The sequence below is a fragment of the Acanthisitta chloris genome, unplaced genomic scaffold (assembly GCF_000695815.1).
Source record: "Acanthisitta chloris isolate BGI_N310 unplaced genomic scaffold, ASM69581v1 scaffold44603, whole genome shotgun sequence".
NCBI classification, from domain to species: domain Eukaryota; kingdom Metazoa; phylum Chordata; class Aves; order Passeriformes; family Acanthisittidae; genus Acanthisitta; species Acanthisitta chloris.
Window position 1 is genome coordinate 1 of NW_008667379.1, and position 17,415 is coordinate 17,415.

At 44.4% G+C, this 17,415-nt stretch overlaps 1 protein-coding gene across 1 annotated transcript in view; it reads left to right on the top strand.

Moving 5' to 3' along the window:
- The first annotated feature begins 2,916 nt into the window (after positions 1–2,916).
- The window catches only part of TYRO3 (TYRO3 protein tyrosine kinase), a 33,786-nt gene continuing 19,287 nt past the window's right edge, over positions 2,917–17,415 (top strand). Inside the window, exons 1-5 of the mRNA XM_009072461.1 lie at positions 2,917–3,098; positions 5,103–5,203; positions 9,268–9,438; positions 12,229–12,315; positions 16,347–16,462. Coding sequence (XP_009070709.1) covers positions 2,917–3,098; positions 5,103–5,203; positions 9,268–9,438; positions 12,229–12,315; positions 16,347–16,462 — 657 coding nt within the window. The remainder of the gene's footprint in view (positions 3,099–5,102; positions 5,204–9,267; positions 9,439–12,228; positions 12,316–16,346; positions 16,463–17,415) is intronic.

Genomic DNA, 17,415 nt, shown 5'->3' on the forward strand with positions numbered 1-17,415 from the left:
TCGCCCGCCGGCGAGTGGAGTGGCGAGCCGCAGCCCCAGTGATCCTCCCCGCTGTTTGCGGAAAAATTGCCCTGGTATGTGCCTAGCGCGGGCCGCCGCCGAGGAAAGCCGGGCGTTAACGCATTCCTCAGTGGCTTTTGTTATGTTTTTTTCCCTCCTGAACGCGTTTTCTGAACTTTCACCCCCGAGTCGGCAGGGAAAGGCGGCGTGTGAGAGCATCTCGGCTCCCCGGCCAACCTCTTCCCGACTTCACCGGGAGTTTGGGCTCCGCGCTGTGCGTGGAGCGATGTGCGTGCGGTGACACGGAGCTCGGGAGGCTGTGGCACAGCTGGGATCGCTAGATCAGTGTCCTAAGGAATGTGAGGAGGGAAAAGCCTTTCTCTTGGCGTGCGTGAGCAGATGTCTTCCTCTCTCCGCTCCCAACATAACTTACCGAAAAACATACTTCTGCTCCTAGGAATCAAAATATTCAGAGGTAGCAAGTTAAAAACCAAACAAACAGATAGGTCATGTATTTTGACAACTAGTATGTTTGCTTGCTGTCAGTTCTGACAACTGTTTGATAACAAATTTAACACATTATTTCCTATCTATGCATTTCAAAGCCTGCAGCTCTTACAGGTAGGCTTGGTGGAACCTGTTTGGTTGACATTATTTCTTGCACAGTCAAGAATGTTGTCGGATGAGAAATCATGAGTAGGAGAGTAGAAGGAAAAATAGGTGGAAATTAAAATCCATATTGTCTTCCTATGTGATTCTTCCTGATACTTCCAGGAAAGAGATGCTGCAGCCAAAACTACATTTTTATCCTATGAATTTATTAAAAAACCCAGATCTGTAATTCTTCATTTTGGTTGATATTGACAACTGGTACAACTCAGACTGAACACTTATATGTTAATTTCCTACGTTAATTTCTCTGCGAACAGAAAACTATAAAGGGTCTCTAACAACACTGCTGAATTTGTGGATAACTATTTCAGCAGGGCAATCTGGAGGAAGTTGAGTAGTTTGATTTCCATGAAGGCACCTGTATTGAAAGTGTCTGTCAATTTGTGCAGGTGTTCAGCAACTTGGCTACATTGGTTTTCTGTAACACAGAGAGAGCTGCTATGAAGCTTTCATGTTATATTCCAGTATTCTGAGTGGTGAAAGGGAGGATGCTCTCTGGCATGCACTGGGACATGTCATTTGTGTTACATTTGAGTTAAGTGATGTGAGGTTAGATCATCCTCACCCAAGGTAATTAAATCCTTAGCCCAGCTAACGAGCTGTAGCAACTAAACTAAAATGATCATCTTGTCTGTTTTCCAGTGCTCTCTGTGAATTTACTAAATTAATAACAGTGGGTCGAAAGGCAAAAGACTGAGTATGGGAAACCAGCTGTTAGCAAGCTGGGGGATCTCATTAAGGAAAGGAATAAAGACCTTCTACCTGTGTTCTGGCTTCACTCCCAGACCACTGGTACTCATCTGCTAGTGACAGAGTGCTGGTTGGTCCCACAGTGCTGGTTTCCCTTCTCCCAGCTGTTACAACCATGCTGTGAGTTCCTCTGCTGCTGCTCTGCCCTGCAAGGTGCTGCCCTCGTGGCTATGGGAGGGTGGTATGGGCAAGAAGGGAAATGGCACATCAGAAGTCTGTGTTTGATCACTGGTAAGTCTGTAACAGAGTTTGAGAGCAACAGGGCTCTGAAACAAGTGGTGTTTTTCTGTCTGGCTCTGTGGGCTAGCAAGGCATCCTGTGAGAAGCTGACCAGCCAGTGAACTGGGTGAACTTGTAATGTACTGTGCTACATGGCTGGGCAAGAGTGATGAAGTGATATATTTTCTTTTCTGAAGGATGTGGAAATCACTGCCAGGGCATAATATTGAACTAGGCTAGATGCGTTCTGGTCTGTCAGTCCTGTGCCACTGCATAGGAAATGGCCACTCTCTCTAATAAAACTAACTTTACATTTATTTTCCACCTTCTTGCTTTCCCACGGTCTCCTTTGATCTTCTGGCTCCTCCTTTCTATGCCTTTCTTTCTTAAATGCACTTAGATAGTTGGCTTCTGTGTCTTCTCATGGTAACAAATTCCATATATTCACTTCTGCTTGAAGGAAACACTCCCCATCCACCCACGCATGTAACAGTGCTCCGGGCCAAATTCTGATCACTTCTGTGTCAATATAAACCTGAGCAGCTCCACTGACTCTGCTGCTTTGGAGTTGCACTGATATAGCTCTGGGTACAACGTGGTCCTTTGGTTGGACTGAAGGGTCAGAGGCTCATCTGAGTGCACACCCACGTCACGCGACAGAAATATCTGTTCTCTAAACAGTTCTGCTCCTCGGTGAGGTATGCTGTGGAATAGGCTTTGCTTTCATGGGTTTTGCAAATTGCAGAGAAGCTTTCCGTAGTGCAGGGGAACAGTGTACGCTGAATAACGAGACATAATTGATTCTTTCTCATATCCCAGCTCTTTACAAATGCATACAATGGAGCAAGCATGATGATTTCTTAGCAACACAGGAACACCATAGCTGAAATTCAAGTCTGGGGAAAAGAGGGAAGTGTGGTAGCGTGTTGAACAAATGCAGTTAGCACTGCTGGATCCCTGACACGGCGAAGCTCACAGTGTTTCTGTCTGTCTCTGCTTGGGCACCGCTCTGTAGAATGTCACCCTGCTGTTACATGACTTGAAAATGTCCCCGTGTACACACTGAACCACCACTTTTTTCCAGCAATTGTGCTTTCAGAGCTTGCATTTGACTATTGCTTGGCAGACATAGTAGAACAGTGCCGAGACTAACGCCCCCCTCTGCAGCGTGTGCTGTTAGGGTATGTAATTCCAGACTACCAACCTAGAGTAATTTGCTGTACTCCAACCCCCCTTCTTCTGGGGGTGGGGCGGAGTAGTATGTTTTTTTTAGGTATGAAATTTACAGGACCTCCAATCAAATTAAAGGTGTCCCAGGGTCAACCCGTGAAACTAAATTGCAGCCTCGAGGGAATGGAAGATCCTGAGATGTTGTGGATCAAGGACGGAGCAGTGGTGCAAAGCGTAGACCAGGTGTACATTCCAGTAGATGAAGAACACTGGATCAGCTTCCTCAGGTACAACAGATGCAGAGAAAGAAGAATATCGTGGAAATTATTGCAGTTTTCTGCTGTCAGCTATATCTATGCAACTGACCTCAGCGGGGCAAGGTTCTTAGTTCTGCAGTTCACCATGTGGCAAGGGCATAACTGAAAGCAGAATTGAAGCCACTGAGTGGTGAGATTTTACGCGCTAGAACCATATTATTTCCCTGACTCCTGTGGGCACAGGTGCTTTGCTAATGCTTGTAATGCTTGAGACGTGACTTCAAGGTGAAAGGATGTTCTTGCCTTGTTTGTTCATCTTGTTCTGCAATGCCGCAGGCAGACTAAGGTCTGACTCTCCTACTCATTCCATTCTCTTACTCTCTCTTTTGAGCCGTCAATTTACCTAAAGGGTGAGGATTGTTAATTGAGGTGAGACTCTCAGGACTACATCCCCATCTTTACTCTGGGGAGGAGTGTTTGTCACCTGAACCATCCCTGATTCATTTTGCAATGAATCCTAGTTCATTCCTAATACATTTACACTACATGGTATCAGTTCTGCCCCATTCAGAGGCACAAGATCTCTCTTCTGCTAAGCAGCTCTCTGCTTTTATTTCAGCAGAAGAGGGATGTCAGCTAGTTCTGGAAGTACCAAGTTAAACAAGACCACAGGTTCTGCTCTGTCTTTTTTTTATGTTTTAAGAGAGCTTTTACAAGCAAATGTCATTACTGTGAGAGTTCAAAACTATTGACTGAGAATCACTCTTCCCTGAGCTCTGGCTTCATCTCCTGTCAGATTTCTTGGATTGACACTGCACAGAGTCTCCAATTCCACCAAGTAAACTCCTCCTAAAGTGATCATTTCTACCCACCCACTGTGTGACTCACTGCTGTGATCACTGTGTTTCAGAACATGTGGCTGGATGGGCAGGACAGCTGATGCCACTTGAAGGTCCAGCTCTGAAAATCAGGCTGTAGTGGGTCCATTTTCTGCATTTCAGCAAACACCCTCCCTGTTCTGTCTTCCTTCCTGAGCCATTCTTCCCCTTCTCAAAGGAGGAGCACTAGCATTAGAGAGGTGGGGATCAGCTCTGTGGGGGATCCCTGCATGGCAGCAGGTGCACATCCTGTGGGGGGCAGTCAACATTGGTACATTGACAGGTGCTCAGAGTCACGCTGGTGCCTTTGGTAGCCAAGACCTTGTTGCTTTGGGATCAAATTCTGCCCTTGTGCACCATGCTAGCCTCGTATTGGTAGCTTCAGTGAGGGTACCACAGTACCCTCAGCAGTAGAGTAAGGGGCAGAATTTCTCCCTTGAACTGGAGGCCTACAGGTCGAATGCTGCTCAGACCCCATGGCTGTCTTCCCTTGCTTGGGCACATCTCAGCGGGGGAGCTGCTGCTGAGCAGGGGAGGACACAAAAGAGCTTGTAGGATGCAGTCCTGTGCTGGAGTAGTCCAGCATAACCCCTTGAAATCACAAACTGAGAGGCCCAAGGAGTTTTGCAGAGTAAGCCACTCTTGGGATAAGAATAGCACTGAGTGTAGTTGCAGCTAGTTAGGTCCTTTTCTGATCCACCTGTTCCTGTATGAGGCTGTCGCCAGTCCTGTCACCTATGGAGGCAAAACAGTCAGGCTTGTTGGAGGTTTGCAATTTGGAGTTTCCTGCTAGCCTAGATGTTGTAGGCCAAACTGCCGTTCTTGAAAGCTAGCTAGAGTCATGATTCAGGATCAAGATGACCAACCCCTTCCTATCCTCAGAGGACACAGATGACTGATTTTCTGCAAGGATGTTTTGAATGAAGGCTGTCTGCTCTGCCGAGAACTCTCTCCACCCACTTTAGAGAGGAGCCTCCCCTCTCTGCTGTTTCGCCAGGCGCTTTGTGCTGGCTGGCTCTTGATCTCCTCCTCGGAGCTGGCTGTGTCTCAGAGGGTGTTTTCCATGCATCTGGTTTGCCAAACATTAGAGGGTCCTCTGGGGCAAAAACTTGCTTTATCCACATAAAATATCGATATGGCTTTTGACTTTTTTCAGCTTGAAATCCGTCGAGCGGACAGATTCTGGGAAGTACTGGTGCCAGGTTGAGAACGGGGGGAAGAAGGAAGAATCACAGCAAGTGTGGCTCATAGTGGAAGGTAAGGAGGAGTAGTAGTGCTGATTTCCTTTCAGGGCTGACCCACCAATATGCGCTAGGTCAAAGTGGTGAGAGCAGATTGCAAAAGTGACAGGCTTCTTGGCTCTGAACCATTGCTGCTAGCTGCAGTGAGATCATTACAGAGCAGGAGTAAGAAATAGGAGAATTGCTTCAAGGAGCAGAGCTGTCAGTTCATTGCCTTCTGGTTTTATTTTGGCATGTTAGGAAACAAGATCCTTTCATGCACACACATTTCTTTCCAGGTCCTCAATCCATTGTGGCATTCATCTCTAAATAATTCGTAGAATGGTGAATAGTTCAGGTTGAAAGGGATCCACGGGGCTTATCTGATCCAACCCAGTTCTCAAAGCAGCATCACACTCTGATTCTGTGTATCAGTCAAACAGGTCTTTGAGATCGAGTTTTAGCCCCGGTCTGAGTTATGGGAGAAGTGCTGTGCACTAGTGCTTCATAGCTGTGACTGTTCCATGTGGCACTGTTCTGTCCAATCTTGTCTGATAAAAATAATTTCTACATGGTTGCCCAAAAGTCACCCAAGGAGACAGTGTGGATCGGTGGCTTCTTATTGTCTCTAGTTTCATTTCCCTTGAGCCATGATTCTGTGAGGTCTTCAGAAGCTAGTAGTCATAGCATGGCTTAATATTTAGTGAAGAAGTTGACAGGAACAGTGCATTTGCAGCAAGAAGTGGCTTTTTGGACGTGTTTGGTAACATTTTGCGCCAGAGCTGAATTGACAGTCTTAAATAGAGGGGAGCAGGGAGGGTGTTGTGAGAGGTGGTGTGGTCTGGGTGTTTTATAAGCCAAGGTCTTGCTCACTCAGAGTCATGGAAATATTCATAGCAGCTCTCATCCTGCCTTTCATAAATCCCAGGCTTTTGTCCACCTAAATTTTCAGGTGCAGTTTCAACCGGAGGACATTGTTTATAGCTTAAAATGCTCGCTCGTGCAGAGTTTCTATTTCTGTGCCAATTACCATGGCCCACTCCAGAGGTGGCTGCATTTGCATGGTGGGTACATTAGGAGCAATTGGGTAGCTCAGTGTGCTAAGCTGTCTGAAAAAACCAAGGTGCCCTTCTGGACAGCACAGCGTAAAAATATCAGTCACAAAAACCAGCTGCAGCTAGGTTAAGACAGAATGTATTGAGAATGAGGGCCACAGCTTACACCAGAAGCAAAAAAAACATGCAACCAGTCACCTTTATGAGAAAAGCAAGTATGGCAGAAGGTAGTTAAACTTGAACAGAGCATGTAATCATGTGCAAAGGGAGTTAGTGGATAAAATTAAAAATTAACAAGTAGTGATAGGGAGTGGAGTTCTAAAAATGTGTCAGCAGTTGGCATGAGTAAACACTAGGGAATGCAAAAGCCTATCAGTCCCACCTTCATTGTTATCTCTGCATGTATTTCTTCTCTGGGTGTACCAGCTCTGTAAGAAGTGGTTGGTCTATTGATAACAAATGTTGTCCTCTGACTGAGAATGGGTCTTTACTTTGGTGGTTTGCAGACTTTAGTAGGTGCTGACACCCTTCAGTGTGCCACACAGACAAGTGTGGACTATTGGTGATCTAACTGAAAGTGAGCTTGACTGGATTTCTATGCTGTATAGTATCTGCCTTGAGGTCTACTTAGGTAGTCTGCATCTGCCAGAATTTGTGGCAATCTTGATTTCTTGAACTGACCTTGCAATAAAAATATTTGATCCTATGAAACACTCCTTAGAATTTACAAAACCAAAATTATTTTGAAACTGTTTTCTGGTTTAGAAACAAGACTCTATCCTTAATGAGAACATGAGAGTGTTTGATGCCCAGAGAGAGGATCTAAGAAGCACACTGTAGAGTGTTAAAAATACAGATTGTTTCTTACAGAACTTTCCCTTTGAAATTACACCTCTGACCATGTGGCTGTTTCTGGGGCTGCTACCCCCATGGTGGCTACAGTCAGAGCCCAAGCCACACCTATATGGACACATTCACCTGAATTAACACTGTCTAAAAACTGAGCTGTACAAAAAAATCAGCCCCATAGGCTGGATGCTGGCTTGGAACAGAGCAAGGCAGGATCATTTCCTGGCTTTGCCACTGATTTCCTTGCTGCTCAGTGCCTCCATGTGCATCTGTGAAACAGGCATGGTGACACTCACCTGCTGTAGCAGAAATTGGGAGGCTAAATGTGTCACAGACAGTGAGCTGTCCAAGTAACACACTTACGGGGACAGTGCAAGTTCCTCAGCTGGATGAGTCAGATGCACTCCCTAAACTATGAGAGTTTTTAATTGTGGTCTTGTCTGATCTGTTTAGTTGCTCCCAAAGTGAGAAAACCTGCCAAACTGGGCAGGATCCTTCTGAAGGGTTACCTTGGGTGTCATGGTGAATGGACAGGAGGGAGGAATCCTGCTCACAGGTAGAAGAAATGGTGAATATTTTCTCTTCTAATCTTCCTTGAAGAAGGAGGGCAAAGCAGGCAGATGTGTCATTGCTGATATCTGGGAAGCTTATTAATTTTTGTTGTTTTATGTATGAATGCAATAAAAAAATGAAGTGAAATATGTAAACAAAACCAAGCAGTAAGCCATGATGATGGATATATCTGTCCTGAACATTTGCCTTTGCACAGACAGACACTGCTGTTCCTCAAGTGACCTGTTTTTAGACCTGTTTTAGTTTGTTCACTCACCACTCTAAAGGGAGTGGCAAGGAGGCAAGGAAGGCACAAAGTAGCTGCCACCTGAAGGAGAAACAGCAACTGGACAGTCAGTGAAAGGCTGAGGATACCACTTTTGGTTGTGCCTTAGGGGAAATGTCAAGTGTTAGGCTTCTAATTCCCTATTTAGGCACCTGCATTAGTTGCCTGCTGGTGGAAGTGCTCAGCATCTGCCACACTAATGAAAGCCCTTGGGTTTGTCATCTTTGGCCAGGGACAGACTGCATAATTTCAGCACGTGAATGCACAATGTTGTTGGTTCCTCTCTTTCTGTGAGGTGACAGATCAGCCATTTCCAGAACACAATTTTTCCAGCTGAGAATACCTGATTTTGGGGTAGAGGTAGTCAGTAGTGGCTGTGTTTGACACCCAGCGATTTTAGCATAAAAGAGAACTGAACATTTCTCTGGGCCTTCAGCTCTTCTACCAACCACCAGAAGTATACTGTCTGTCCTGCATGGTCAGCACTGGTGCTGATGGCTGGTGAAGTTAGTGTTACTGGTTTGGAACCCTGAAACCACAAGAGTTTTGGCATTGCCCATAAGAGGAACCACATTACCCTCAGCTATCGCTGCTTAGAGCTGATGTGACTTAGTTAGCATTGCAGCTGCGTTTTGTTCCCTATGGGCCTGATCTAAGACCTGTTGTACTAAGTAGGAGTCTTTCTATGATGGGGAACAGGTAGTTATCAAGAGAGCTGTGTCCATGGATAACCTTGAGCTCTGAAACAAATTACACCTGACTCCAAGGCAGCCCTGTGGTCCGTGTCAGAGCGTGCTGGAAGGTATCTCCAGTCACTTAAGCTGCAGAGAGAACATTGTAAATGATCCCTGTCTCTCACCAGGAGGATACTTTTCCTCATTCATGGGTTTGTTACAGATGCTAGTTCAACACATTCTCAAGCTTCATTTTTTAATGCACGACAAGAAGTATCTGCAGCTGGATTAGCTATCTTTTAAAGTGGTGTCTGCCACAACTAAAGTTATTGACTGTTATCTCTTTAAACTCCAGTCTCTCCAGCTGAAAATTTGAGCAAATACTACTGCTAAAATCTGTTTCATAGGGGAGTCTTCAAGGAGGCTCAGTGAAAGTGGTATTTAAAGGCATTTTGGGAAGCAAGCACTCTTTCTCGTGACTTCTAGTGGTAGTATTTAGCCATTCATGCCCTAAGGTGATCCAGCATATCTGACCCTTGGTTCTTGGGAAGGGTTTAGAGGGTATCAGATCAGGCATAGCAGCAGGGCAGATGGATGCCCAGTGTTGGGCACCAGTATTAGTGGAAATAAACAAGAGACAGAAGGAGTCTCTCCAGTTATTGTCACTTGTCTGTTGCTTTTCTAGGTGTGCCCTACTTTACTGTGGAACCTGAGGATGTGTCTGTGTCCCCTAATGCCCCATTTCATATGGCCTGTGCTGCTGTTGGTCCCCCTGAACCAGTGACAATTGTCTGGTGGATGGGAGACTCTAGAGTGGGGCTTCCAGACATCTCTCCCTCCATCTTAAATGTGTCAGGTAAGGCTGCTGCCAATGCAGGGGATCGCTTCGAGAATCAGAAGGGGAGGGGAACTCTCTTCTCATCGTGCCTAAGTGACACCGGGTAGCCACACACTGCAAGAATGGTGTTTGACTCTACATTAAGGGTTGAGAGATGATAATCACTTACAAAGCCAGATCATCTCGAGGGGTTATGGTTGTATTTTTTGCTGGCTTGAGGCACTCAGGCTCTGACAGAGTTTGGGTGTGGCTGGCACTCTATTAAAGATGCTGCTGGACAAATGATGCATTGGGTGCTTCATGGTTATATTAAGTGACTCTGTTGGTGCCATTTGGCTTGGAGATCTTCAAGCGTTCACATGTAACAGACGCCATCTCCTCCTCCTGGGCACAACCATGTCATGCAATGCTTTCCCCTCTCTTCTCTGCCCTGTCTCCATTCTTGCAGGCTTGCTGGATGCTCTTATCATTAAAATTTGACTGCCTCATATAAATGTTAAATACTTTGGGTGGTTGCATTGGTACTGAAGTGGGCTGGTTGATACCATTAAAGACCAAGGTTTGCCCCAGAGCAGCCTTGGTGGTATGACTGCTTTTCCCAGTAGCATCAGCAGAAGAACTCAGGAGCCAGTAGGTGTTCAGGCCTCTCTTCAGCCCACATTCAAGGAAGGGCTGTGCATCTCTACCAGGATGTGACTGCAGCTATTCTTGTAGTTACCTCTTAAAGGTAACTTTATTCTGGTTAGTCGTCCAACAGCTTTGTGTTATGTGTTCTCTTTGCTGCTGTTTTATTATTCTCAGCAGTCCTGAGCCAAAATTGAACTAGCTATTTAGAAACAAAAGGGGTTATAACTAAGAGCAATTTCTGGGGCCTCTTCATCAGTGTTAATACAGTTACACCCAGTGTGAGTTTCTGCACATCTTTGGCCATCCATTGAGCTATCCAATCCTACTCAGGCTTCCCCCTTAGAACAACTAAGCAAGGGGCCTCTTCATCAGTGTTAATACAGTTACACCCAGTGTGAGTTTCTGCACATCTTTGGCCATCCATTGAGCTATCCAATCCTACTCAGGCTTCCCCCTTAGAACCTAATTTATATGCAAATCAAAACCTGATTTGTGATGCTCAGTGGTTTTAATCATCTGTTCCCTCTCTTATGTAGCCACCGATGCTGTTCCAAGTTGGAAATGAAAACTGCTCCCTCATGATATAATCTGCCTGTTGAAATGAAAACTGAAAAGATGAATAGTTGAGAGGGGAAAGACAATAAAAAAAAATTTCACCCTTCATCCACCAAACTCATCCCATGGCGCCTCACAAAATTTCTGTTGTTGTGGGGCAGTGGCCTGGCTGCCTAAAGAAGGACATCTAGTCCTTCTGATTCTCCAAATGAATTGTGATTGTATATATTTGCCATCAGCACCTTTCTTTGCTTTCAGTGTTCTTTGGAATGTCCCTTGTGCAGATCTTGTCTTTGCAACTGAAAAAAATGTGGCAGGACACAACCTGCATGGCCAGATTACCAAAGCATGTCAAAAAAGACAGTTGGTAAGGAAACAAGCATTGCTAGCTGAAGAACGTATCAAAATCTGAAGAAAATAATAACAAAGTACTGGATAGAAAGCAAGCATTTAGAAGGTTCAGCAATGTTGTTTTTGGAAAGCAGTGCTGGCATGGCGCTAGAGAACAAGCAGTTCTTGGTTTGTGGTGTGTTTTGTATTTTCCTTGGGGCAAGACTGTGTTTGATTCTGTCTTGGGACATGCCTACCATGTCAGGTGCAGCTCTGCTCTGCTGCCTGGCCTTCAGCCTGCTGGCAGCATTTTTCTCTGGAAGAAGCTAAAGTACTCTGCTCTTTGATTTTATAGTGCTCCCTCCTCTCTTCCATTACACCTTCTTGGTCATGCCATTAATCTCAGGCTTGGGAGATGAGTCAAAGGACAAAGATACAGTGCAAGCTGCTCTGTGCAGCTCTGAGATATTTTTCCCTCCTAAACTGTATGTCCATAGTATGCCAATCCTTAACTTTTCTCAGATAGAGCCCTGTAGAGCAACCTAGGGCCAAGTCATGTGAAAACAGGTGCTGGACACAGTTCTCTAGGCAGCTTTGCAAATCTAGGTCAATTCTGATTAATTTGCAATACCTATTTGAATCTTGGAGTAGCCAGACCTCAGTATGATGCCATGTTCAGGCCCTGTGGGATGGATGGATGCTCATGGAAGACAGAGCGCCTAATTCTTACTTGTATCACCCCTGAAAAGTGTCTCAGTGCTGATGCAGTAGCATTTAACTTCCACTTCCTTTGTGTGTCTTCAAAAGTCTGATGCAAGTTGAGGGACAGGGGGGCATTAACTTTAAAGCTGCAACATCCGGTTGGAAGTTTGCCTGGGTGTATAGCCCAGTTAGAAGTTGTTACTCAGGTGCAGGATGAGGTCCAAAGCATTTGGCATTGTGTAACTGACAGTTCAGCATAATTCTTACTCCAAAGATCCTCACCAGAATGTGAGAAGTGGACATCTACTAACTAAGCACTGTAAGTTGCTGCTCTGTGAGATTCTTCCTCCTTTTTCAGTGCTTTCTGAATCTCCTGGGAAAGCTTTTCTACACTGCCACACTCTCTTCATTAAAAATGTGTTTAGCATGTTAATAATATTGAAATCCATGTGCCTTTGACTAGCATTCAGCTCAGCCCTCCAACTGCCTGTACAGCTTGAGCTGGATGTCACAACTAATTGAAATTCTGCTGAAGGTTGAAGCTGGATTATATAGCTGTTTGTGTTTCCTTTCCTTTTCTTGGCTGATCTCTAGGTATTAATCAAAGCACAGTTTTCTCCTGTGAAGCTCACAACATAAAGGGATTGTCTTCATCTCGGACAGCCACTGTTCAAATTAAAGGTGAGAGAGTGCAAGAGACTGGGCAAGACACTTGGGTTTGCTTTCTGGGGAGGGAAAGTAGGGCTCCTTAATGCAAGGGGTTGCCTCAAAGCTTACAGCAACCAGTGCCAGTTGGAGCTCTCAGCAGATGAAACAATGCTTTGTGCTCTAACAGCAGTTCCCACTTCCTATGCAGGGCCATATTCTAGGGTGTTGAAAATAAACCACATCTGATTCAGGAATGGAAATGTGATGTCAAATAACAGTTTTTCTTCGAAAAGGAGAGAGCTGGGGCAGTCTAATTGGTCATGAAAGATGAAGCTGAATATAAATCTGTAGCCGGAAAAGTCTTTCCTTCTTGGAAATAGATGGGTCTTGTTAGAGCTAAAGAGACTATTACTTCTGCTTGCTTCTGTTAGCGTCACATTAACTGCTGAAAAAAGTCAAGGAAGATCATCACCAGTGGCCAGTAAGGTCTGTTCATCCACACTAGGTTTATGGATTTTATTTTTTAGTTTTTTGCTGTTTAAAAACTCATTGAAAACACATAATTCCTAGCCTGTGCATGACCAGTTGCCATTTGGAAGTCCCCAAGTTGATGTGACATTTCCTTGGTTCCTCCAGGTGACTGAAACAGGGATAATCAGACCAATCAGCTCTTCCCCTCCTCTTCATGTTGAGATGCTTCTGCATTTGAATTCTTAGTCATGCTTTAGTTCACATTTAATTACATGATCATCAGTTCCAGGAGAGGCATAGCACAAAAATAGTTTGTTCCAAGTGGAAGCTTATTGCTCAGCACAAATAAGAGCAAGCAATTTATGTCTGTACCAGTATCAGAACTCACAGTTGTATTAACTAATATTCATTAAAGGATAGCTTAAAATCCAGCTGTAATCTACCTCTCTTACAGTGTGTTTTTCTTCAGGACATTGTGGTTACTGCTATGTCAAGAATGCAGTATGCTGGACTAGCAAGATTTATAACTTAATTTAAAACCATCTGGAGTTGTTGCCTTAAAGGCTTGTCTACACCGAGGAGTTAGTTATTGTGGAATGTATCTTCTATGGATATTTTTATCCTGGGATAGAATTTAGTTCTAACAAAGCTATTATGCTTTAAAAAAATCTCATTAAGTTGTAATTTGAAATAACACTTAGCATAAACAAGCTTTTTTTATTTTTTTAATGTTAACAGATTTATTTCTTTCCCAACCATTAATAAGATGATGGGATAAAGACCTCAGAATTCTCTCAATTCCCAGCAATTATGTTTAGCCAAAAAGTGCTCCATAGGGATCAATCATCAGCTAATGAATCCTCACAGTTTATTTGAGAGGGTCATATCACTGTCACACAGTTGTGTGCACACACACATTCTAGAGCTGAGAAAGAGCAAGTTTGAGTGATCCAACAAATATTGCACCAGTATGTGGCATGTCCTAGAGACAAAAATCAGGTTTAAAAAAGCAAGTCTGGTGCTGTAGTCATAAAAATTTCTAACTGTAATTCCTCAAAGATATGTCTAAAAGACTAGTTATAAACTTACCTAAGTGATGAGGCTTTTCTAAATAGAAAATGTTTGAAGATCCAGTACAGGCCCTGCTAAAAGTAAAGCAAAGCTCTTAACGAGAATATCAGCAGGCCCAAATAATGTTTATTTATTCTTTGGTCCTATGAACATGCAGAATTTAATGAAATTGCTCCTGGGAGTCGCTGTCCATGCATTCATGTTCAGGGTCTTCCTGTCTTACACAAATCCATCTGCTAATGTGGATTTTTAAATCTTTCCACAATTTATTAAACAATTAGTTTCTTTCTGTGTTTCCAGAGGCAAATATTTTTGCTAGGACATTTACAAACTGTTAACATTTCTTCCTATTTGCTGCTGTTGTTGTTCATTATCTATTCTCTGTAGTGCCCACAATGTGCTGGGTGTACTCCAAGCAGAAAATTACTATTATTGTAGACCACAGTCCCCAGCCATGTACAAAGCCCCATTGTTCCAGCCACTCTACAAGCACAGAGGAAGTTAACTCTCATTTTGTTAACACTCAAGGTCCTGTTTTCATACAGGCTTTACTCTCCTTTATGTGTGCAGTTGACACTTTTAGGACAGTATCCCATGTTTCAGAGCACAACAGGAAACAGCCCCCCACAGTTTTTTCCCAAGAATTGATGGGGAAATGCATCTGACCCCCCTACAAATTGCAGTCAGGGGATGGTGCTAGCAAGCTGACCCTCCTCAGTGGCTGTCTCCATTCCAGGGGGGTGCATTAGCAGTTGATTATTTATTTTTGCTGGTGGCATAGCCCATACCTCCTTTGGGCTTACCATCCAGTGTTGAAAATTACATGTTGCTAAACCCAAAGGTTACAAGTGTGTCTACAAAAGATGAGTTATGGACAATTTTTCAACAATACTCAAGTAAGCAGTGAAAGCAAGCTGGTTTTTTCCCCCCTAAGGAGCTTACAGACCTGAATACCCAACATCAAAAGAAAACAAAACAAAGATGCAACAAAGTCTAAGTAAACTCACACAGATCTTTCACTGAAAGGCAAAGAATTTATTGCTGATCTTCAATCCCAGACCCTTGCTCTGCTGCTCCACCTCCCCCCCACGCACCCTGTTCTTATCTAGGTGGCAGCCCCCTGTCCTGGATCCTGATAACTAGTTAACCAGACAACAAAGGCTTTATGGTGTCAATCTGTGTCACCATCTATTTGCTGCCCCATCCTCTCCTCTGGGCCCTCTGCAGAGACCTGGGAATGGGCTTTGGGTGAGGCAATTCTCCTGCAAGATGGTCAAGTGGAAATGCTGAAGTCAGTGGTATTGTGGCTGTTCTTGGAGCAGTGAAAGAAAAAGGCACTCTCTGACACAGCAGAAGATGCAGCTGGAGCAACTGCTGGTTTGCAGTTACTTTTCCACTGCTGCTTCCCACTGGGTACAGCTCAGGAGAGGTGGAAATCTCTATGTGCAGGCAGAGCCTTACCCTGAAGACAGTTTGGTTTTTGAAAGAGGACTCCTGAGAGTATAATTTGTTGAGGTACTGCAGGAAAAGTATTACTCACAGCAGCAGCATAGAATTTTTTTAAAATGAGGAAAGGATCAGTGGAAAGGTTAGTGTTCATGAAGCCAGTAATTTTGTCAGGAGTGAGGTTCCTGGGTGAAAACAGAGACTTGGGTGAAAAAGAGATGGTGAGGGGTATATCAGGAAGAATAGGAAGTAACTATGTGGAATTACAGTATGAAGAAAAGAGGAAGGGAAACATCAAGGATCCTAAAAGGAACTCTGGTGCTGTGCAGCAGTGGCAGGAAGCATAAACATCTAATTAAATGTCCAGTCTGGGAATCCCAATTTTTTTTTCCTGGTTCTGTCCTTAATTTGTAGAGTGGTGTCAGCTACATGACAGACACTCATTTTGCCTTGAATTGCCCTTCTGTACAACACAGTTTATTCCTACCAAGCCTGATGAGGCAGTTTTCAGTCCAGGCTCTGTCCCAGGGTATTTCAGGAGGAGTTTGCAATGGACCTGTGGAGGCAGTGCTTTCACAGCATAATGTGACCTACTGCAAATCCAGCTGCAGAAGATTTGGGTCACTACAGCAAACCACCCTTCACCTGGTGCTGGCAGAGCTGGCATTGAAGGCTGGACTGAGAACCAGGGACAGGATTTTAAAGCCCTGGTTTCGTTCACAATGTAGGTCCACAGGCAATTATGTGCTTGTGTGCACAGGGCTAGGTCATGCATTGTAATGGAGGGGGCAGGGAAGAGGGCTGAGTAGCAAAGGTGTAAACATCACACACTGGCATTCCTCTGTGTAGAGCAGGCAAGTATGCTGGACAATGAAAGAATGGCTGCCAATAGCTTGTTCAGTGTTAATATAATAGTTTCATTCACAACAGTTAGGGATGCTCTCTAAAGATGTGATGTTGTACCATTTCTGTTAGTGATTTCATTGTATAATTTCTAGACTCAAGCCTCTTCCACGTCCACGTGAATACCTGCTCAGTTCTGTGTACACTGAAAGGTCTCTTTGTTTCCTTCATAGCCATGCCTCTCCCACCTCTCAATGTAACTGTAAGCCAAGTCACCAGCAGCAATGCCAGCGTGGTCTGGGTACCAGGATTTGATGGCCGTGCACCCCTCCATTCTTGCACTCTTCAGGTATGGCTTCTTTGGATTGTGCATGAATAAGCAGGACTCTCTCTAGTCATGACATTTATTGGGCCATCTTTTGGTCACCCAACTTCTTTGTGGCTGTCTTTGAATTCTTATTTCACAGTTTTAAAACAGAAACACTTAACAGGATGCAATTTGGGGCATATACAGATGCCAAAGAGCAGGTCATGAATTTCATGCTCAAACGTTAGGAATTTGAGACTGGCCCCACTCCCAACAGGTTATCACATCAGTTAACTTTGTGGCATCTACACCATAGAGACTATTACACTGCAGCACATATGAAGCACGTAGCACTCTATGGGTAGTGCCCTTGAGTAGCTGTAGCTGCCCAGTGCTCTCCTGTCCTGCTAGCATGGAGCAGCTGGCCCATGGTAACTTGTTCCAGTATAGGCACCTGTGACTCCCACATCAACTCAGCTCTGTGCTTTGTGGTGCCAGAGGAAATGCAGGTATTCAGACATACCAGTGAGTCCAAGGGATGAGGTGCTTGCAAAGTGTAGTATGTGGTGTGGGAAAGGTAGGAATGATAGAGGCAGGAGACAGGTTGGGCTTTTTGATACAAGGTCAGGCCTATTCACATGTTTCAGAGTAATTTTTAGCCCTGCCTCTAATCTTGATTGGTTTTCCATTATCAAAGAAATTATGGCCAGAAAATCAAGGGTGATAATATCCTTCAGCTCTACTGTGTGCAGAGTACTCAATATCTCGGAAAAACTGGACTGCTTCTATAGGTTTCTGGGAACAATGGTACATGTCCAACTTCAGACAGAGTTAGTTTCTAGCACTGCACACTTAACTGTTGAATCAGATCAAAGAGCAGGTAACTGAGTGTCAAAAAGAAAGGGCAATTCCTAAAGCAAGCTGTGCAAACACAGCTAGGCACATTCCCTCTGGATTTATCTGATAGCTATGAATATAAGGCCCTTGTGCTTTCC